The 23,636-nt window shown below is 39.1% G+C and overlaps 1 protein-coding gene and 1 pseudogene across 3 annotated transcripts; one reads left to right on the forward strand and one right to left on the reverse strand.

Moving 5' to 3' along the window:
* The first annotated feature begins 2,327 nt into the window (after positions 1 to 2,327).
* Positions 2,328 to 3,249, forward strand: LOC143883429 (protein METHYLENE BLUE SENSITIVITY 1 pseudogene; annotated as a pseudogene). The gene is made up of 2 exons (XR_013252383.1): positions 2,328 to 2,484; positions 2,720 to 3,249. The product of XR_013252383.1 is annotated as a protein METHYLENE BLUE SENSITIVITY 1 pseudogene (transcript).
* Positions 3,250 to 13,979: 10,730 nt separating this feature from the next.
* LOC143884801 (WAT1-related protein At4g19185-like) lies at positions 13,980 to 23,156 on the reverse strand. Of its 2 annotated transcripts, XM_077388593.1 has the most exons (8): positions 22,935 to 23,156; positions 22,008 to 22,321; positions 21,315 to 21,377; positions 21,068 to 21,184; positions 20,551 to 20,836; positions 18,017 to 18,172; positions 16,841 to 16,992; positions 13,980 to 14,278 (listed from the first exon to the last, which is right to left on the reverse strand). In XM_077388593.1, exons 2-8 carry the CDS (start codon positions 22,190 to 22,192, stop codon positions 14,134 to 14,136), a joined length of 1,104 nt encoding a protein of 367 aa, XP_077244708.1. In that variant the 5' UTR covers positions 22,193 to 22,321; positions 22,935 to 23,156; the 3' UTR covers positions 13,980 to 14,133. The 2 variants fall into 2 exon arrangements, with proteins under 2 accessions (XP_077244708.1, XP_077244707.1); XM_077388592.1 differs by lacking the exon at positions 22,935 to 23,156 and having other exon boundaries at positions 22,008 to 22,354.
* Positions 23,157 to 23,636: the final 480 nt, after the last annotated feature.

Genomic DNA, 23,636 nt, shown 5'->3' on the forward strand with positions numbered 1-23,636 from the left:
TATTAGATATGATTAGAGTTATGATGATTTGACGGTCATCTTCAAAGTTACATCTCGATGGAGGCTACTGATCCAATTCTACGGAGCAAGATCGTATTGGGACCCGTCATTGGGTTCTGTAGGATCGACCGTCGGATCCCTGCAATGATCCCACTCACAACTTGAATGATCCATTTATATCCTTTTTGGATAAGACCCCCGCATTTACTAGAGTGCACGGATATACTAGTCTTGTTGCATTTGATGCAAGGGAAAAGATATACATAGTTCTTTTGGTGTATGCATACCAAAGGACATATTGGTGAGACTTATGATAGAAATGGTGAAACTCGTCTGTTTTCGGCGCGCTGATTTTCGTCCTACTCTGATTGAACGAGCATAACTCACTCAATTCAACTCGGAATTCAGTGAAATCTATATCCAATCAAACGTTTCGAAGTCTAGTTTCTAACGAAAGAAACAACACTAGAAATGATATATTTGCCCCCTTTGTTACTTGGGTTTGCCCCCTCTAATGTAAAAGAGAAGTCATGACTACAATGGAGGGGGTTGTCCCAAGTAAAAGAGAGGGGGTGAATATATTAAGTTTGCGTGTGTGACCTTGCAAGCAGCATTGAGAGATCTTTGAAAAGGTGGACCCCACCATAGTTTTTAAAAAAAAACCCTTATAAAGTGTATTTAAAAAAACCCCACTTGGACCACTTTGTTAAAAGATCCAAACCGTTCATTTGTTGGGCTTAAGATATAAAGGCCTGCCCATAAAATCTTCTCGATAGGATGATCCTAACCCTCAGATCTGTAGACGGACAACACCATATATAAACCTCGAAGATTGGAGAGTTAGGATCATCTTATATTTTGGGAAATGCACACTTACATTGGGGCTCAACAAATGAACGGTTTGGATCTTCAAAATAGGTGGGCCCCAATGAATTTTCTAAATACGTGTTATGTGAGGTCTGTACATATGTTCATATATAATTTTTAAAATAAAGTGGGGCCCAAGTTGTTCAAACATCTAATCAGTTATTGAGGCCCAACGTAAATAGTCTATACCAATAAAATCATCTCCATACAATGATCATAACCTTCCCGTCGGTAGATATTTCATTATGGTTTAGTTGATGATCGTCCGATAGAGATGATTTACTCACAATGGATTGGATCTCCGAACAAAGTGGGTCCACTATATTTGTAAAAAAGTATACTCACCTACCTGCGGATACAAATGCCATGTACAATGGGGCCTACCTTGTTCAAGGATCCAAACCGTTCCTTCATTTTTTGGGGGAAGGACATTTACATTGAGAGTTGAGACCACGTGTATGTTCTCCACATGTGGATGCACGTATTTTTTTCTAAAACTACGGTGAGGTCCACCTTTTCAAATATCGGAAGGGAAAAACCCTCTTTTTTACTTGGGATAGCTCCTTTGGGTGTATTTATGACTTCTCTTTTACATTTGAGGGGCCCGACCCAAGCTAACAAAAAGGCAAATATATCATATCCTAATCCAAAACATGAGTAGTTAGAGAGAGACCGGTAGGAGGGAATCCACGGGTCGATTTCTCATTCAAGGGGGTCGATTTCTCGAGTTTTTATATTTTGTAAGCTCTTACAGTACTGTATTTTTCAAAAAGTACTGTAAATACCACACCATAGGATGATCCGAACTGTCCATGTGATGGGCCTTAAATAGGCCGTGCCCAAAAAATCATTTCCATAGGATGATCCCAACCCTCTGATCCCTCTGATCTATAGAGGAACTTCATATTATGGAAACCTCTATAGATCGGAGGTCTAGGATCATCCTATGGAAATAATTTTTGGGGCAAAACCTATTTACGTTGTGTTCCATCACATGGACGGTTTGGATCATCCTATGATGTTGTCCAAAACATGCGGGACTATAAGGGCTTACAACATATAAAATCTTGTGTACTATACAGACCACACTATAGGATGATCCAAACCATCCATATGATGGGCTAAAATGTAAATAGGTTGTGCCCAAAAAATCATTTCTATAGAATGATCCTAGCCCTGATCTATAGAGGGTTGGAATCATCCTATATAAATGATTTTTTGGGCACAACCTATTTACTCTATGGCCCATCATATGGACAGTTTGGATCATCCTATAGTGTGGTCCGTACTGTACTTTTTGAAAAACATAAGGGACTGTAAGGCCTTACACCTTGTAAATTCTCCGTAGTAACACCTCTATGAGTTTTTTCAGTCAAAAACCCGATCCTACCCCAGGACCAGGACCCATGATTTCTAAACCCGATCCATGTGATTTTCGGGTCGGGTCGGGTCGGGTCGGGTCGATGCGTTTACGCTACCCAAGTTGCAACATCTGAATTAAAAGCTGCTAGGGTAAGGATTTGTTTTGTTTGCACCCTTCAATCAGCGGCGAACGACGGCGTACAGTTGAAAGAAAAGGAGGGATCCCCTCCTTCGCGCTTGATTCTCTCTCTTCTGGTAAGAAACCTCATCCCCTTTGTTGTTTCCATATGATCGTTTTTTTTTTTTTTTTTTTTTTTTTGGTATCCATGGTTGGCCTCTATGATTAAGGTTCGACCTATTGATGGATTTCTTCATCATTTTCTTCTTCTTCTTCTTATTCTACAGTAAAATGACTCGTTATTATTTAGAATTTGGGGATTAGGGTTTTCATATGCGCACTTGTTGCTGTTGTTGTTGTTGTTCCGGGTAGATTTATTTTGATCGAAACATGACGGGAAAGGCAAAGCCAAAGAAGCACACGGCGAAAGAGATAGCGTCGAAGGTGGATGCTGCGACGACTAATAGAGGAGGCGGTAAGGCGGGGCAGGCAGACAGATCAGGGATCGAGAAAGGAGGGCATGCCAAATATGAATGTCCACACTGCAAGATCACTGCTCCTGACCTCAAAACAATGGAGATACACCACGAGGCCAAACACCCTAAGATCCCCTTTGATGACACCAATCTCTCTAACTTGCACGCCACCCATGCTGTCGAGACCTCCAAGGCTCGACCCGGTATCCGTGGTAGTCATAAGAAATAGTGTCCAGGGAGGTATGCTACACCCACCATCACTACTCTTTTCTTCTTCTTTCAGATAAGTTAAATTTGGATTGTATGATGTGCTAGTGTTCTTGCTATGCCACAAGCAAGGTACTCTTTTATGTCTGTAGTAATATCTGTATTTGAATGTCTACTTAGGTGGGGTGGTATAATATAATATATTATATGTTATCTTTATGTTGTAATCTCTTAGTAGACTTCTTTTTTGCATTCTATGGTTGGGGAATTTATGATTTGACATTCTGTGGTGAGCCTCTTTCCTAGCCAATTGAGAAACAAATCATTAAGGAATGGATGATATCGATAGACCTACTACATAGTTTTCTAAGGGTTTTACTTTCATAATCTCATCATAGCAGAATATTAGACTCGCTTGGATGGCTTTCTCATTGTGTATTTCCCTTGCGAATTTTGGGTGCCTTGGTTCGTGATTATATGGTAGACTTTGATGTATTTATTACTGTCATTGCTCATTGTTGTTGTTCAATTCTTCTTTGTCTACATATGGTTTGAGAGGTGAGTTGTATTTGTTAGAATATTTGTCTGACGTGAATTCATAGGTGAAGCATAAGTGCGTGGTAACATGGTGGTTAGCCATATTATTAATAGGTTCACTGATTTGTGTAGGGGAAGGGATGTATCTTTTCTTTTGGTCCTTGTAGTGCTAATGAAATAGCAGACATGCGAGCCTAAAGAGAGGTTCATTGGGACTTTGTATATTTTGGGCAATATATACCATGTAATTTTTTTGCAATAAATTTGTTACTGTCCCAAAAAAGACAAGGTTGGATATAATCTATCTAACAACCTTGAAAGGTGGGGTTCGTGCAAAAGCACTTTAACCTTCAAGTTCCAGAACCCAGTGTCTTTGCAAGGTGTGGATCAAAATTATGAATGAGAGTTTTGTGAAATTAGGTGGCATGTTTTTCCTTAACAAAATCAAATTTCACTAGGGTTTAACTAACAGTGTAAATTGGATGGTTTATATCTTCTATGAAGCTTCATGTAACATATAATGGAACACTATTAGGGTTTATTCAATGCCTGAAGTCCTTTTTGTTTTCGCTTAAGTCTGGATTGAAAAGCCCATCCAGGCCCACTATATGTTCCAAGCAATATAGGTTTGCCAAGCAATATAGGGAGAATATCCAAGAAATATGGTTTTGGCAGCATACGGCGCATAGGCATTTTGGTAGAGACCTTCACATGGTCCTCGCTAGGTAACAATGATTGATTTCGGGGATCTCCAAGTTAGGCAAATATCATTGCTTTATACTTTGAGAATATCAAACTCAAGATAAGATCCCTTGCTATTTTGAGAATATCTAGGTAACTGGGTAGCGGATCATTGATTTTGTGAACTTTTGATAAGTTGACAAAAGTTTATATGAAGGCCTATAGGGTATATTTTAAGGAGCATTTTGGTATTTATATTTCAGGAATTCCTATAAACGAGATCGTGAGATTTTACACCTCCATTTACTCATCAGAAGAATCAGGTTTCGTAATCTCAGAGTTATTATTTTTTTGTCCAGATTGAACCTAGGGATAAGGATGGGCTGGAAACGCCATTTCCCAAGGACGAAATTAAGGCATGTTTGTTCTTCTTAAAAAACGATCTTGCTCCAGGACCAGATTGTTTCTGTCTTTCTTTCTTTCAAGAGATTTGGGAGACATTGAAGGAAAATTATTAGAGTTGTTTGAGGCTTTTCATAGGAACTTCGTCGCTCTAATCCCCAAAGTAGATGGAGCAAAAAAGATTTTGGGTTTTTGACCTATCAGCTTAGTGGGTTGTGTGTACAAGCTAGTGGCGAAGTGTTGGCTGTTTTCAAATCTTCTCGTGGTCTGAGATAGGGAGAACCTCTGTCCCTGTTCCTCTTCTCCATAGTGGCGGCTTGTCTTAGCAGAATGCTTGAAAAAGGCATTGAAGGATTTAAGTTGGGAGCCCTGTGAATTGAAATTTCTCATCTGCAGTTTGCCAATGATACTTTGCTTTTTAGCCGAGCCAATGAAGACACCGTGTTGAAGTTAAAAGCTATATTGAGGTATCATGGAATTGTGGCCGGCCAATGAACTAACTTTAACAAGTCAAAACTCATGGGCATTCATTAGACTATGGAAGAGTCAGAATGAGTTGCAAGGTTGCTTGGGTGCTCTGCGAGAGTCAGAAATTTCTCATCTGCAGTTTGCCAATGATACTTTGCTTTTTAGCCAAGTGAAGACAACGTGTTGAAGTTAAAAGCTATATTGAGGTACTATGAAATTGCGACTGGCCAATGGACTAACTTTAACAAGTAAAAACTCATGGGCATTCATTTAACTATGGAAGAGTCACAATGAGTTGCAAGGTTGCTTGGGTGCTCTGTGGACCTACGAAAAGCTTGTGGGATCCTGTTATTGAAAAAGTGGAAAGACACTTGTCCACTTGGAAGAGGAACCTAATTTCTTTTCTTTTTTCTTATCCCCCACACTATTTATTATTTTTACTTATCAGTTGTCTTATGGATGTAATTCACCAAATCGAACAGCTTTAGAGAAACTTTCTTCGGGTCGACTCACTTGAAAATTGGTATCACTTGGTAAGGTGGGAGGATGCCTGTCATCCAAAACCCAACTGGGGTCTGGGTTTTCAAAATCCAATGAACAAAGCCTTGTTGGACAAATGGTTTTGGAGATTCATGGAGAAGAGATCTCATTTATGGATCTCAATCATCGAGCACAAGTATGACTATGAATTCGGAAGGTGGTCATTATGTGACATTTACAGGCATAGCAGATCCCCAACATGGAGACATTCTGAAGCAGAAGGTTTCATTCCTTAAAGGAATCCGATATAGAGACTAAAGGAGATATAATTCATTTTTGGAGGTGCCCTTGGTGCAAGGATTTGCCTCTAATGTTTCTGTTTCCTGATTAGTATGCATTTGTAAGCAACAAAGAAGCTACCATCCAAGATCCCATCGTCTGTACTGACAACAAGGTTTCCTGAAATATTCATTTATTTATTTCTGCCACCACTTTTTTTACGGGGACATTAATTGAAATTTTGAAAAGGACTCATCAGGAATGTAGATGGACGAAAGGATTTGAAAATGGAACTCTAAAGGGGGTTCCACTGTTCATGTTAGTATGTGGCTTGTTTCCCTAAGGCATTTGGGAAACTGTTTTAAAAACCGTATTACATGTGTGATCTCACCCCATGGATGTAGGCCATTGCGCCGAACCATGTAAATTCATGTGTTCTTTGTGTATTGTTGCGCTCTTGTGATTATTGTGGTTGTTTACATTTTATCTTTGATTGAGTTATTGGATCAGATTTGTTTTTCAACGGGTTTTTTCCTCACAACATGGTATCAAAGCCTACAGTTTCGTAGATGACAATGGGATCAAAGGCGACAACAAAGTTCGAAGTGGGTAAGTTTGATGGAAAGGTAAACTTCTATTTATGGTAAAGAAGAGTTGATGATCTTGTGCAACAAAGACTACATAAGGCGTTTCATTGGAAATCGAAGAAAGCTGAAACAATGAGTGATGATGATTGGGAAGAGTTGGAGTCGAAAGCGGTGAGTACTATTCAACTCTGTCTCGCGGATAATGTTATGTGCAACGTGATTAATGAAGAATCGGCGCCCAAACTTTGACAAAATTAGAAAGTTTATACATGACGAAATCTCTCACAAACAAAATTGTTTTGGAAACAACTTTATGCACTTTGGATGAAGGAAGGTTCAAGTCTTCTTGGGATGAAGTTGTTTTGGACTTGTTTTTCGACTAGATTTTTCCTTTAAGTTCAATCTTTCTACCACAATCTACTGTCGGCTCTGCTTGCCTTGCTAAGTAACAGGGTGTGGAAGATCCCCACTTTGCCTAGAGTATGTGCATTCAGGTGTCCATAATCCTAAGTTGATCACCTTTGTAGCAGGAAATTCTTGATAATAGACCATTGTGCCATGTGCATAGAAGCGGGGGAATCCGTAGACCACATATTCATTCTCTGCAGTTTTGCAAGATAAATTTGGAGCCAGATCCTCTTGGACTTCAGCGCTTCTTGGGTCTTCCCAACCCACATTGACGATCTGTTTGAAGGTTGGTGATCCTTAGCCTCTGAGAGGACGGATTTTGTGGGGACTAGCTTTTTTAGATAATATTGGGCGATTTGGAAAGTCTTAAAGGGCTCACCTTACTTTCCAAATGGCTCAAGCCTTGACAATATTTTGGGCTGGAGTTCTCCCTTGCTTTAGAGGATCCCCGTCCTTTGATTTCTGGCAATTCTAGCATGAAATTTGCTGCTGGGAGTTTAACTCTTCTCTTAATCCCCATTGGACTCCCCCGGATGCTGGAAAGTTTAAACTTAATTTCGACAGCTCAAGTTTTGGTAATTTAGGTCCAATGGGAGTGAGTGGAGTCCTTAGGCGCGAAGTCGTTGCCACCAAGTTGACCTTCTCAGACCCAATAGGCCAGAAGTACTCAAATGAAGGAGAGGTGCAAGCAATCTTGCACGGGATTCATCTTGTTGACTTCACAGTATTCAATGATATTTTTGTTGAAGGAGATTCACATAATCTGATTAGGTGAATGAACAACAAAACCCCTTATCCATGAAGATTTGCTGATGCGATTGAAGAAATTATGGAGCACGTCGAGGGCCATAGGGTGTGCTTTCAGCATGTGTGGATGTCAGCCAACAATGACCCTGACCAGCTAGCCTGAGCCGGAATCGATCGGTCGTGCATGGAGCTTTTTGATTTTCTTCCTCGCTGGGATTTTCTTCGCTTGTCTCCCTTCTTTTCCTGTTCTGCGCCATCTTATGTTTCTTTGTTAGTTTCTGATGTCTTTGGGTCTTTCTCTTAGTTTTAATAAAATTTTCATTGCCATTCAAAAAAAATAATAATAATAATAATTCCAGAAATTCCTTCTTGTAAGTGTGGATGGGTCTTGTTTACCTTAGTTTGGATTCGGAGAAACCTTGGCTATTATTCTTTTCCTTTGCCCTTTTTGCATTTCAAGTTACACCAAATGGCATCAAAGGGGGTCTACAAGTGATGACATACTCCATGATGGAGACCACCTAGAGATCCCATTCACCTTGCAGGGGTAATGTGCTTTTCACCTAGAAACTTAATAGTCAGTTCACAAACTATGCAATAAGATGACACACATAGTGCATGCATCTAGAGCACTATCTGCATTTCGATCAGATCTTGCTCCAAAAACACAACTTAGCACACAATCCAAACCTTGCATGGGATGCATCTCCAGTGCAAAGCATCCATTGTAAACACAGAACATGGATCTGCATGCCAACAATGAGATATGTGATTCCTTCATCCACAACAATATTTTTGTAACAAAGATCAATAAGGTTGACAATGTGATTTGGAGAGGGATTGGCATATAAAGGTAGACCTCCCAGAACCCAAATGTCAACTTCACATAGAACACATGCTCATATTGGATGGCATGCCAACCACATAGGGGTCCCAGATGAGGAGGCCAATCTTGTAGCGATGAAGTGAAAAGGTGACACATAAACGTAGTGGGAACAACTAAAGAATCATTGGACAATGACGAGGAGGAGGCCAATCCAAACGTTGTTGCATATGAAGTGACTGTTGAGAGGTTCTTACCAGTTTGATAAATGCCAGCTATTGTTTCAACAATATCAAAATTCTTGTGAAGGAGATCATAGCGTGAGAGTGCTTGGGAGTTTTATAGACTAACCACAAAAGATTCGAGAAGTGACTATAAGATATTGATTTTGTATGGTTAGATTTCTCTAATCTCTACCCAAAGCTAGGCGAACAAGGTGGCTACAACATGGCCCATAAAAAAAAAGGTGGCTACAACATAACAGATTCATGTGGTTGACCAGCCCAAATACTAATATTTGCGTACTTGGGTGGTGTCTTAGGGGACTATCCCTCGGGTCTGCAGAGAAGTGAGTCTCAACCTCTAGTAGCCCCCCAGTGTGAGATCTAGAACCCCGTGCTCTCTCCACCCCTTCACCAACAAACTCCCAGAGTTCTTCTAGATCTAGTAACAATAGCACCACAGTAGGATGCTACAAGTGGGGCGAGATGGGACATCTCTACTTAGTGGACATTTGTCAACACGATGACGGCAGAAGCATTTAGACACAAATGAGTCTACGCATGTATATTATGTAGACTTCATTGTTCCCAGATACTCTCCGTGCCAACGACTAGTGCAGACCAAAATAGTAACATCTTCATTCTCCATTAACAATAGACTAGTGCTGCCGTCCTTGTTTGGCATTGACAAGGTTAGCACAACACACGGACTCATCCTCTCCCTGACCATTCTTCGCAATAGTAGATCACTCACTTGTTTCAGTTCTTCATGTTTCTTAAAGCTCATGCATAATGTGCCAAGCTTTGTAATCTGGCAGTTGGAATGAGATTGATGTGGAGTTGGATGTCACACCCCCATGCGTGGGAGTCAATCCTTCAGTTAACTCATCCAGGATGATATCCGCAAAGTCATTCATCATCGTTTCAACTTGAGGAGAAGAAGTAGGGGAGATAGAACCACGGTCTTTAGCCCCCAATGCTTTATCATTTTGCTTGGGCTTATCCAACTTTTTTGTTTGTTTCTCTATAGCGATATTATTGTGTTGATCATAAATACTACGAAAGGAAAAGAGGGCCTCCTTTTTAACAGTGAACATGCAACACTTTGTTGGGTGTTTTCTGGTTTTCAGAAATCTCCAATTGATAAACGCTTTCTTTTCATCATTGAGCATCCGAGACATAACTACACACGATTCTTCTGTAGAAACTTCTGGTCTCAGATTTGTTCTTAAAAGCATTGTTTTTGGGCTCTCTTTCTGGAGAGCTATTGGGTAGGTAGAGTGCCCCGAGGCATGCCTTTAAAGGAAGGTGCCGGTATGACCGCAGTTAGCTCAGGTAGTTCGGTCTCAACCCCAGAGGGAGCAAGCGGAGTATACAGAGCAGGCACTAGAGCCCTTGATCACTCTCGCTAGCTAAAAGGGACACAGTTCTTGTTAAAATTTCGCTCTGTTGTTTCTTTGTAAAGGTTCCTGGCCTTCAACGATGTAGGTCTATTATGCAAGTGATCATCATCCTGCCTTTCCTGAAACTTAGTCCTAAGATCACCCTGCCCTGCCTCATCTTTATACGCAGCACACAATCGTTGGCGTTTCCAGTGCCTTAAATCTTTTTTTACCAGTTTGCTTGAGTGAAATTGGTGTACACGGTGCTGGTATTGTTTGAGAAATCCACACCTACAATGAGCATAGTTAGCTGCCTTGGATCAGTTTGTGGTGCATTCCGACGCCCCTACATATATATTCCCTATCACATTGGAATGTTGACATATTCTACTTTGGAAATGATAGTTCTCCTCATTTTTGTGTTCGGCTCTTTTAACTCTTATGCTTAATATAGCCATGAAAACCTTTTCTAGCATTGGCAGAAAAAAAATTTCATCAGAAAAAATATTCATTGGTTTCAGTCACGGTTAAAAGGCACATACCCACTTTGAGTCTCTATCTCCTCAAGCTATCTACCTCCATTTATACATTTCCCTCTTCATGATAAAACTCTTTTATCTCCTTAGACCAAACGATTGGACGTGGCACACTAACGGATAAAAGTTGGGATATTGCAAAGGCCTTACTTACGTTAGATAGATAATCTAACAAAAAGGACCTTGGCCTTTTACGATAAATTGAGTTTGCTAGATCCTCTTACGATGTTTCACTATGACTGAGAAAGTTCTAATTCTTCTTAACGAGACATGTAATCTTGGAGTGAAACCTACCTATACTCCTATAGAATTTAATCATAATCTATCATCAGCAGATGGTGAGCTTCTTGATAATTTAGGTATAAATAGCAAGAAATTGTAGGTTATGTCTTCTGTGTAATCAAAGTTTGCAAGTTGTGAATTCGCTTCTATCGGATCTCTTATAATTTGGATATGCTATTTTGGGGTCAATCTATTAGGAATAGGACTACATAGTTATGGTTCATTCACATTAACAGCGTTGTGCCATGCCATCTTAAGAATTCCTCATCTAGCAAAGAAAAAAGAATGAAGATAAAAAAAAATCTATTTGCCTAATCCCTGTTGTGCCATGCCATCAGATGAAAACCCATCTACCTAATTGTCTGATAAATCTCTCACAAAAAAAGGAGAAGAAAATAAAAAGAAATCTGGTCCCAGTTTTTCGAGCTGTGTTTTTTTTTCTTCTGTAAAGCAAAAGATATATGGAGCTGATATATTTACCCCTTTTAATTCTACGGACAACAGATTTACAACCTTCACACGGCCTAAAGAAGGCAGCCAGTTACACCCAGTTTGTATTTTGAGAAATGACCAAAATACCCATGTATTTAGAGAGAGAGAGAGAGGCTTTCATGGCCATTTTGGTCATTTCTCAATATACCAATGGGGTTTACTTACTACCTTCTTTAGCCTGTGAACGTTTTATATCGGGTGTCCCCCGAATTAATAGGGGCGAATATATAAACTCTCAAGATTTATTGATAACCGAAGCCAAAATGCATCACAGGGACGACGATAAATCCCACCCAATGCAAACACACAAACGGCAAGTACCCAAACCCACCAACCCACAACCCAAGGGCTAAAAAATTTTAACTACCTGACGCCATATGAAGATGCTTTACAATTCTCACTAAAACCAGTGAAGTGGCAGAAATGCCGCTCAACTGCGCGCATAACCGATTACTAGATAAAATTAGCAAAAAATGACATGATTTAGCTAGTGGTGAAAAGTACTCCCCCACCATGTCAGCCCCTTCGTTGGCTAGCGTGTTGGCTTCCTCGTTGGCCGATCTTCTCATATGAATTAGCGACAGGTTAATGAAAGCAACTAGATCTCTTATTTCTGATATTACATCGTCAAGCTTCCAAAGCTCTAAGGTTGTGGAGATTTGCTTGTAGCCCAGGGCAATAACGTTGGAGGAGTCACCTTCAATAATCAATGGTTCCGTTCTTGATTCTGAATACCATTTCAATCCTTACATTAAGGCATGGACTTCAGCTTCATTTACATCACATAGTACCATTTCAAGCAATGTGAATGGCCCCTTAAGTACAATCTCATAAACTTTGTATTTACACAGGAAAGTTTCATTACTGTATTCCAGAATAGTTTTATCACTCTGATATGCATGCACTATAATGTGCTTCGCCATGGGTATCCGGTAACCATGTGTGTAGTTGTTGTGGTATGGAAAATACCGGAACGGAAAGAATGGACAAGGAATAAAAATCTCACCGCTGATCCGTTTCAATATCTTCAACCTCATCTCAAACTTGATACAAATCAGGTGATAAAGGAAATTCAAGGCACCATTTCCGGTCTCCAACAACATCAGACAAGTGTAAGAGATCACCAAACAGTTTGCCATTCATGTCTCCACCTTTATGTAGACTTATAGATGTGTGACTATTCCCACATACCAACATGAATGGCGAACTGCAACCCTTTATTTCTATATTTAAGTGGTTTTTTTAAGTCACAAGAATTGTTGGGGAGATTATTCCTACCCTTTCAATCACAAAGATACATAAATACCTCTATCACAAGTAAGCAATTTTTAAAAGTGATAATGTTATTTGGTAGGCCATATATTTTCACATGTTATAAAAAAAATCCTTATTGCGTGTGTAATCCAGTGATAGGCCATTATGAAGCAATCATGTTTTGACATATTTTTGGTAGGTCAGGGTTTAGCAGGACAGCGCTACGGAAAGAGTCATTCTCGCAAAGCGTGAGAGCTTCTAGAGAGGCCTTAATGTTCCATGTTTATTCACGGGAGATGGTATTTTCATTCCCCCCTGCATTACATGCACGGTCCCCCTGATGAGAAAAGTGGGCAACTTTTCTCATCTTCAGGAGGGTGCAAGTAATGTAGGGGGGGATGAAAATATCATCACCCTTATTCACAGGGTATTATTTTTAGGGAAATGATTTAACACAATCATGTTTTGATACAAGACGATCATGTTTCTCGTCTTTTAATATTTTAAGAGCTATAAAAGGGTTTTTACGGTTCCCAAGAAGCACTTACGTGACAATTAAATGCTAAAAGACAAGATACATGAGCGCATATATCAAAACATAGTTGTGCTGAAATCATTTCCCTATTTTTATTGCAAAACCTTCATAGAATATAGGAAAACACTTCTAAAACGGGTTCCTGTTTAGAAAATAAAAACGATGATGAAGATTCACCGATAATTATCTCAATTTCAAAGTGATTTTTTGCTTTTGTTGGGATACGCGCCTCCTCCTCCTTTGTCTTATTAGGTACGTGTCACGAGAGGCTTCCCTTTTTTTCTTTCTCCAAACGGGATTCACGTTTTGCTAGCAACCCTCAAGAATAAATGATTGTTTTAGAGTTAATTTTTGAGTTTGACTTGGAATAAATTAATTTTCATCTCCAAAACTTTATGAAATGTTAAATATTTGTAATGCAAAGATCAGAGTTTACTAATTAAAGATTTGTTGGGTTTACCAAAACATTAAACTTGCAAAGCACATCCATTTGCTTATTGAATGTTTTTTTACCGGTTTTGCGATTTCGTCGATGTCAACTCCTCCCTTATGATCATTGGGTTAATGTAGTGGAGGACCACCAGATTTACAACAGCTCACTAGCATGCTAATGGGGATGGTCGATGATGTATGAAGATTTTTTCTTCCCTATAAATCAATCCTGACTAGCATTTGTAGGATCTAATAAAGATTTAGGCCCTTTTTGTTTTGGATTTTGAGGAGTTCAAATAATCGGTCTTAGTGTCACAATCGGTTCTCAAAATCCAAAAGAAGTAGGCCTCTGAAGAAAGAAAAAAAGATCAGTACCTATAGTACTTCTGAACAGCAAGAATCATACCCCAAAAAAGGCCCCTTGCAAGTAGCTAATCTTTTTTCTATATACATAATGTAATGACAACAAATTTATGGAGCAGAACATATCATGATTCATGTGCCCCAACTCAAGGCCTAGGTAATGGCACCAAGGGCCTCGGGAAAACATGTCTTCTCTATGATGAAGGGCTCTGATCTTCACGAAGAAGAGGTTCTGAATCTTGAGTCACATAAGTGATACCAGCAACTGCTTTTCTCTCTCTATAGCGTGCCCAAGTGACCAGGTATAGACCAGCAATAATAAAAAGCCCTCCAGTAATACTGTTTCAATGTGAAAATAGCACAATCTTATGTTAGTGGAGTGTAGAAAATCAGCCAAAATACATAGAAAATGAATGAAACAAGTACCAATCCGGCTTGATTATTAATTTACAAGCAAAATGGCATCATTACTTAATTAGGTGAGAATTTAATGGAAGCCCAGGAGGTCATTCTAGTATCAGATTTTGGATTCCAAAGAGCGCAAGGTTCTGCATCACTATGAAAAGGCTTGTGAGATGAGGATTTCCATTCACCCAGCCGAGAAAACACGAAGAAATATGTTTTGCATGGGCAAACCACAAGTGTGTATTAGTTTGAGTGTGTGTCGGCATTAAGCAGGAGACCTGAAACAGGCCTGTAAGTTGACTGAACAGTGTGGTGGTGGTGGAAAGAGGTTTGAGCTGACAAATACAACCTTGCTAACTCCTAATGAACCAAACTCCCTCATGGTCCCCTAAAGCTTTAACTTTGGCCATCATAGTAAAGGTGATTCTTAGGCAAGTAGGTGAGGACGAGAGATGGAGGTGCATAGTAAAGAGAAGTTGGCACTGCACAAAAACAATTACTATCTATTTACCTTTCAAAAAAACAACAATTACTATCCACAATACTGCCTTCTTTAAGCTTTTCTCTAATTTGGAAGTACTTACTGGTGGGAGTGTGACTCCTTCAGATTCATCCTTTGAGAAAAGATAAAATGTCCAAACCTCATGGAGTTCCATTTTCAATTTCGATGAGACTCATCCTTTCAAGTTCCAAATCCACATGGAGGTGATATATTTACTTGCTCAAAAAAATATATCCATATGGAGGTAGGGTGTCAGACATGGTAGCTTACTTCCTCGTTATTATCTACATGGAGGTCAGGTAGTTTGTGGTCAGATTCCCACACCACACCCCCCCCCCCCCCCCTCCCTCCCCCCCCTTCCCTTTTTTTAACAGTAAATAAGGTAACTCCCTCTTTATGAGAGTACCCATCTACAGGAAGCAATGCAACCACTACAACTTTTAACATGTGCAGACCTCTTATTCTACAGCAAAAAATAGAGGAAGTCCCTCTTCACTGAATGATGATAAAGATCTAGAGTGTCATGGGATACTAAACAAAAATAGTTCTGGAAAAATCAATACTATATATCCCCTCTTCATGTCCCATAAATCAAGGCACTAATTCAATGGAGGATGGTCTGGCGAAAGCAGGGGTTGATTTACCGGACACAACATAATATGTTCGGAAATCTTGGGGGCTTTGTAGAAATCTTTCCCCAAGAGCATAATGCTCATCTTTGAATATGAATGTAGTCATGTAATGATTAGGGGACCGCTTGTCCCTGACTGTACATTTTCACATATGGAATAAAATCAGTTACTTTCAAAAAAAATAAAAAAATCAAGGCACTAAACAACGTGCCCTAAACTCAACTCAACTCAACTAAGCCTTTGTCCCAAACTAGTTGGGGTCGGCTAATGAATCCTTAGAAAATTTTCATGAAGAAGGTGAAAGAATCTACCCGGCTCAGATTGACTAAATCCAATCCTACCACTAGCCAGTTGGGTTTGTCTACATGGATCATTTTCTTCCATTCTCTCCTATCCAAGGTCATGTTCTCTGTTATATTCCTAGCCATCAAGTCTTTCCTCAATGTTTCTACCCAAGTTGTTTTCGGTCTGCCCCTACCTCTTTTTACTCCATCAACTTGGCACGAATCACATCTTCTCAATGGAGCATCCAAAGGCCTACGTTGGATATGCCCAAACCATCTTAAGTGGTGCTCTCTCATCTTCTCCTCAATTGGTGCCACCCCCACCATTTTACGGATGTCTTCATTTTTAATTCTATCTAACCTTGTGTGGCATCTATCTAAGCATTTGCATCTCCGCCACACTCATCTTATGCACATGCTGCTTCTTGGTGGCCCAACATTCTGAGCCGTACAGCATGGCTGGCCTCACAACGTGGCCTAAAATAACCAAAAAAGAATGTTTATACGTCCCCTCATAAACTGAAAATCCAAAGTGCGCGCGCGCAAAACATATTTTTTGGGAACTGTAATAACCTTTGACAGTTATTTAAAACAGAAAAGACAAGGTGGATTTGTGCAATATTAAACATGGTAGTGTAGGGTTGCATGTGCAACACCTTTTGTTGAAAAAAAATATATAGAGTTAAATAAAGTTGTGTCCATGAAGCAACGTATTGGTAATCGAGTTATGTTGTGCAAATTGCAACAGAATCATCCTTCCCAAAGTATTGAATGCTTAAATAGTTTATGCAACAAGATTTGAGATAGGAAAATGTTTATCTTTTCCTTTTGATAAGTAATAAACGTTAACAATTAGTGCACAATACATAAGAAAGCAATCATTCAAAAAAAATTACCCAAGAAAGAATTCAATCCAATTCATACTGTTTCTTCAGGTATTAACCAGAAACATCAACAAATCAGACCATGCATAGGCAAAGAATAGTAGTGGTGTGGATTGGGAAGATGTTTGGATGGTAAACAAACAATGAAAATAATTCCAAGCAGAAAAATGGTATGATGAGAGTTTGAGTAAAACCTCCCCAGATAAATAGTGCTCCCAAGAAATAGTGTTGACAGAATAGCAGATGCAGCAGGTTGAAGTGGATTATACAATGCCACCAATGCAGGCCCTAAGATCTTATTGGACCATGTCGACAGTCCATAGTTAAGAGCAGATGCAATGATTCCCTGGAAAATAAGTAGAGTTTTCACTTCTTGTTGAATATGGAGAGGCAGAATGAGATAGTTCAAAAGCGCCAAAGTAAGATGCAAACATAGTTGAAATGAATATATATATATATATATATATATATATATATATATATATATATATATATATCTGTGTGTGTGTGTGCGCGCGTGCGTGTGTAGAGAGAGAAAGAGATGCTATCCCAACGGGCCAACCGTGTTGGGGCACTGACATAAATGGCATGTCTGTGGGCCTCTCTGGCATGACTGTTGGGCCCACTCAACGCACCAATCGTATCGGCACATAGACCATTCCAAGCATGGTGTGTGTGTACCATGCTTCCTAGTTTTTATCAGGTATATAGGGCCAACCGCCAACCATGACTTATCTAAACCATTCGTGTTGTAAACCTCACCTTAGATCGTTATATGCCCAAAATCTTTATGATTGGGTGATCCTAAGTATATATTTAAGAAACATAAGACGAGGCTAAAAAATATAGAAGACATGGTTAAAATGGTTTAATTTTGAGCTATGGCCAAACCAAAGTGAGCACCACCAGTTTATATCAAGGTGGGCCCCACGTGCATGATAGAGCTTGGAAGCATGGTGATATGATACATCCAGTAAATTATATTAGATTGATAGGTAGATAGTCAAAACCAAGAGTATGGATTGACATTATTAAAAGCATATTACACTGTATAAAACAGATATTACACATAAGTGAATACTATACTGTTTTTTTTTTTTTTTGAATAAAGTCAATACTATGCTGTTGAATAACAAAATTACAACTTTAACCGAGTTGTCAAAAGGGAAAGGCACAAATATTGTATACATCAAGGTAAACTGAACCTAGTTGATTCTTAAGCAAGGGAAGATTTGTCTTAGAATCTACTCTGGTCAAAACTACGCAATGTCTGATTTGGGAAGTTAAATCAGACTTTTTGAGAGTGACTTAACTTGGCCGAGCTTTTAAACCATGACATCTGGTAAGCAGAAAAGTAAATAGGAGCTTACAGCATATAAAACTGCGACTATCTCTGACCGAGTCAAGTTCCAGTCTGTATACATATTTGTTGCAAAGAACCCCGTTGATACTATCAATAGAGCACCAAAGAAGTAGGAGTATGCTGTCAATGATAAGCTGGCTGGATACTTGGTCAAAAGTGGAGCCTGCAATTATTGGACAACATTATTTGAAACATCTACCAGCATTAGTTCTATTCAACTAAATCCTACATAGATGCAATATATTTTCACCCCTGCAAATATGCCACTACGTATTACACCAGCTGAAATTCCCAAACAAAGTGAAGTCTTTCCAGGCTAAAGATGGACAGGGAATAGTCAAAGTAACATAAAATTTAATATCAAGTGATGTGGAATTTTCTTGGACAAGTGGTGATACCTACAATGCAGATTTAATACAAAACAAAGAGCTGTAATCACCAGTTATTTATTGCTTTGGCTGATATAGTACAGAAAAGTGAAGTATTTCTTTGAACTTCGTCTTCTCCCCCCTTCTAATCGTTGATGTACTTCCAAAATAACTTTTTTTAATGGTCTTCCAAAATAGCTACATCCCTCTCATTTGTCTAACTTTAATAATTTTCCTCTAATACAACTTCATGTAACGGGATGTCACTAAAAATGGTGAAGCCAGTTTGTGTTTGTATGCAAGTGCAACTGTAGATTCCATGAAACAATGATACCCAAGCATACTGAGAAGGAAGAAGGTTTGGGTGGCCTTACTTTTATGGAAAAGAAGCATGGAGAGACATTCTCAGTTTGATATACAATGAAAATCGACCATGCTTTCTTGCTTCAAAGATGTAAAGTTTTTCTTCACACATGTCCCATTAGGAAAGAGCCGCCTATGGGCACTTCTAAGAAGTTTGTTGTTCAGGGGATCTCTCACCCTGTTCTGGTAGAGTGCCTCATCTCACTTGATAATATTATGTAGTACAACGGATGGGGATGCAAAGTGGTCCAAACTACATACCTTACTCATGACATATATAACTGACTTCGCCAAGGGTTAGGATGTATGTTTGAGCCTTTGCTATTGTAGCCACAGAGAATATTCACCCATGACATCCTTTAACTAACTCCTGAGCTTTTCTATTGTGGATAGGCATGCCTTAATTTGGTTTTTCATAGAGTCTGCACCATGAAGATCATTTAAGCAAATGAGGCCCGAGTTCATGAGCACAATAAGAAACCCTGAAATACTAAGTTATCCTACTTTCCAAGCAATCCATGCTCCTTTCCCTACCTCACTTTTCTTTACAAATAACTTAACAGCGGGCCTACTGAAGCATAGATCTCCCATTATGCATTTCAATGATCCATCGATAGCTAAAAATAGACCTATAGTGTACCACACAAAATCATACACTTTGTTCATTTGTTCAAAGCCTAGTGCTAGAAAGACAATAAAGTTTGAAGCATGTTTTCAAAAGAATTTCATATATATATATATATATATATATATATATATATATATATATATATATAGAGAGAGAGAGAGAGAGAGAGAGAGGAAATGAATATTTATATATAAGGCCGTATTCGTGCCCATATGTCGATCAAGATAGAATTTGATATGCAGATGCGTTCCTACCAAACAGAAATCCAGAATTACTGTGTGGATGCATACTCATGAATTCAAGAAGTTTGAAAAGACTACAGCATTAAAAAATTCTTTTTTTTTAATGAAATTTACAAATTTTACTAATAACAGAAAAATAAAGTAAGAGGGCGAGCCTTGGCGCAACGGTAAGGTTGCTCCATTGTGACCTAGTGGTCATGGGTTCGATTCACAGAAACAGCCTCTCTGCAAAGCAGGGGTAAGGCTGCATACATCTAGCCCTCCCCAGACCCCGCAATGGAGGAAGCCTCGTGCACTTTGCTGCCCTTTTTTTTTTAAAGAAAAATAAACTACAAAAAAATATCGGGCAGCACTTGCCCAACCTACAATCCAGATCTGGAGACACCTGTCTTGGTGAGCTTATCCACCAAAACATTTGCACACAGTGTTATAATGCATCCAGATTTCAGAATCATCTCTATGTTTCTGTTCAAAGGGAACCCCATCAAAGAAAAATAAAAAAGGACTCTCCAACAGGTTCAGCAGTAGAGCCAAGAAAGTCCCATCATGAGCTTGCTCAAGACATGCTTGGCAATTAAGGAGTTCATTTGACTGTTCGTTCTATTTAATAGATTGCACTATGAAGGCATTGACCCTAAAAATAACTTCCGATTTAGTTTTGAAGTTTAATTTTGAGTCCAATGATCAGTTTTGGATTCACAATCGGCTCTCAAAATCCAAAGCAAACAGGTCCTCAGCATAAATTTGAGTCCAATAATCAGTTTTGGAGTCACAATCGGTTCTCAAAATCCAAAAGAAACAGGGCCTAAATCCCATTAAGTTATTAAACATATTAGCAGCTCACAGTTCAGCAACCTTTACTTAACGTGGCATAAGCAAGGAAATACCACCCAAAAAGATACATAAAGAAGACAAAGCTAAAGGACATGAACTACAATACCTGAAAAGCCAGGTAAGCCGCCATGCACATACAGTTTCCTATTAAGCACAGCATACCGATATGCCAATGTTCAAGCCCTAACTCCATGAGGCCAGATACTAGCCATCCAGCTAGCTCTGGTTGAGACTTGGCAATTATCTCACTTTGAGCCATGAGATTGATGTCACTGATCCCAAGTACGGGTGGACCCTTGTACAAAACCATTAATACAGCGCCAGAAACACAAACAAGTGTGCCTCCGACCTTTGCTCGTCCTTCAATTCTGAGCAAATCCACTGTTTCAGTACTGCATGGATGAATTTTACAGGATAATGTCAGGCACGGAAACAATAAGGGCCCAATTCGTTTAAGATTATGATAACCGATGGTGAGTCCAAAACCAATTATTGGACTCAAAATTATATTGGTTTTGGCCTCATTATCGGTTATCGTGATCTTAAACGAATACAGAGCTTAAGTAGTACAAAAGTAATGATCTCTACAAAATCAGAGATGAACAGACACAGCAGGCCCTCACCCCATTATTGTGGCCAAGAGAAATGTAAAGACTGGTATTGCAGGTTGTATGGCTGCAGCATAAGTGGGATTGGTGTAGCTAAGACCAATAAGAAATAAAAGCTGGTTTCCAAATATCCTACACATAAATCCCTTTAATTAAGCACTGAAACCATGTAGGGTGCTTCATAAGACATATACTATGTGCTAATCACTATATAGAAAATAATGTAAAGGACAGGGTTGAAATGATTAGAATTTGGCCTAACCCAGTGAGTCCAAGAAAGAAGAATGACCCGAGGAGGCGTAGAGATATTGGGGGGCGTACCCTTCTGCCACAAAAAGAAGAATCATATGATACACAGTGGTGTACATTAAACAGTGGATCAGATAATAATTATTATTATTATAGCTAAACAAGTAACATCAATTACCAAAAGAAAAAAAAGAAAGAGCAGAAGAGAAGCTAGAAAAGCATTGTAAGTTAAATTGGTAAGGTGCTAAAAAATTCCATAGCATAGACAGTTTAGAATGATGCATGTAGAAGAGGCTGAAAACTATGTGACAGGAAAAAAAAAAGGAAATTTCTTGGAGGATGTATAGATTGAGCACTTTTCAAAAGAAGCAATTAGAAAGTTTGTTGGAGTCATTTCAGCAGTAAATTTAATGAAAGACAGTGGACACAAGATAAAATTAAAGCACCAACAAAGAATCAAAAGCCCTGAAAATAAATTATGTGATGGGTATTAATAGATTGACTGAGAAATTGTATGATCTCTCTCCTCTGCTGTGTTATATACAGATACATGCACAAATATTCACAGAAAGGGAAGAGAAGTTGACCAAAATAAAAGCATGAAATCTGTTGCTAAAAAGATTGATGACTATTGAGAGATATATATACAAATAAGAAAAGCAATAGAGAGAGAGAGAGAGAGAGAGAGAGAGAGAGAGAGAGAGACCTCTCAGTGAAGTATGCAATGGGGGCTAGGATGGAAAGAGCTAAAATGTCACGAAATACGCAGAAGACGACCTGGTTCATGCCAACGTTGAGAGCCACCTTAGTTATAACGTGGTATCCCCCATTAAAGAATTGAACCAAAGCCATGGCACTATGGGCTTTCCACACTTCACCTCTACCATCCATCTCTCCCTCTCTTTTTTGGGTCAGATCCCCTCTTCAACAACACCTTTGCAAGAAAATGAAATAACTGCTAGTTGAGCTAGGGTCGTGATGATAGAGAGCCTCTCCCTCAACGACTTTGTTGGATTGTACCTATCATCTTCTTTGTTTAGATAATATATTAAACACTAACTCTGTTTGGTTGCCGGGTTTTTTTTTTGTGCCTGGGAGTTTTGTGGGAGAGTAAGTTAAATTTTGGTTCCATCCCATGTTTGGTTGCCTTTTAGCACTAGGTTTATTTTAATCCCACTCTTGTAATGATTACTTGTGGGGTGAATTTTTTAATCCCACTTTTGTAATGATTGCCTTTTCATCCCATCCCAAGATAACCCCAGGAACAAAAATAAACTCAGGAACCAAAAATAAGCTTGAGAAGAATTTTTTTCTACCCAACAGTTCAAGCAACCAAACAAAGGTTTTTTTTTCTCCCACCATATCTCCCAGGGTATTTTTTTCTCCCACATAACCAAACATGGGATTTTTATTTTACCAGGATACTTCCAGGACTTTTTTTTTCCCACCTATCTCCCAGGGTATTTTTTTCTCCCACTTAACTCCCGGGAACAAAAAAAACCCGGCAACCAAACAGAGCATAAAAGAAAAGAAGTTTCCCCACCTATCAAAATAGTGGAGTGCTAAAATCATTTCCCTGGGGACCAAAAAAAAGTATGGTTTAAAATTTCAAAGAATGTATCTATGCACCAACCTCAATACTCCAAGAAATGGCAGAAAATCAAACACTGCCGTTTTTTCTAGGAGAAGGTTGGGATAAAGGGCAAAATAAATGAGGAGAAAATCTCTTCCAGAATTTCTAGGAAGGAAGACAATGAAAGAAAGAGGGATAAGGATGGTAGGATGAGCCTTAGTTTTTGGTAAATGACTTGTGGACAGGAGGGATTGTGAAGTGGTGCACTCCCACCTTGCAGGATTTAGTGATTTACTTTATGTATTATTAGATTTTGATTTTCATAATCTAATATTTTGGTTAAAATCTAGTATTTTGGACAATGATTTTCTAAAGTGTTTTGGAAAAGAAGCACTTTTACATAGTAAAAGTGCAAATAGTCCCACATTGGAAGTTTGAAAAGGTGGAGAGTTGTGTATATACTACCTTCCTCCGATTTATTCTGTTTTGCCAAAAGGTCGGACGGCAAGGTCGCAGATACCTAACTGGCTACGCAACGTTGTTTATTTTAACGCCTTGCGTAGCCAAGTTTTTTTCTCTTTCGAACACAACGGATGAATTTTGTCTTAAGACAGCTGTATGAAGCCTAGAAGTGACACCATACTATATTGATGGGCGCAACTTGACATAGGAGTATGGGACTTCTAATCTGTCTCTTATCTATCATTTCTCTCGTCGTGGACCCCATTGAGTTTGTACTTTGTACATCACTTCTCTCGTCCT

The sequence above is a fragment of the Tasmannia lanceolata genome, unplaced genomic scaffold (assembly GCF_043159265.1).
Source record: "Tasmannia lanceolata isolate RefF3 unplaced genomic scaffold, GAP_Taslan_0.1 ptg000008l, whole genome shotgun sequence".
In the NCBI taxonomy this organism is placed as follows: Eukaryota; Viridiplantae; Streptophyta; class Magnoliopsida; order Canellales; family Winteraceae; genus Tasmannia; species Tasmannia lanceolata.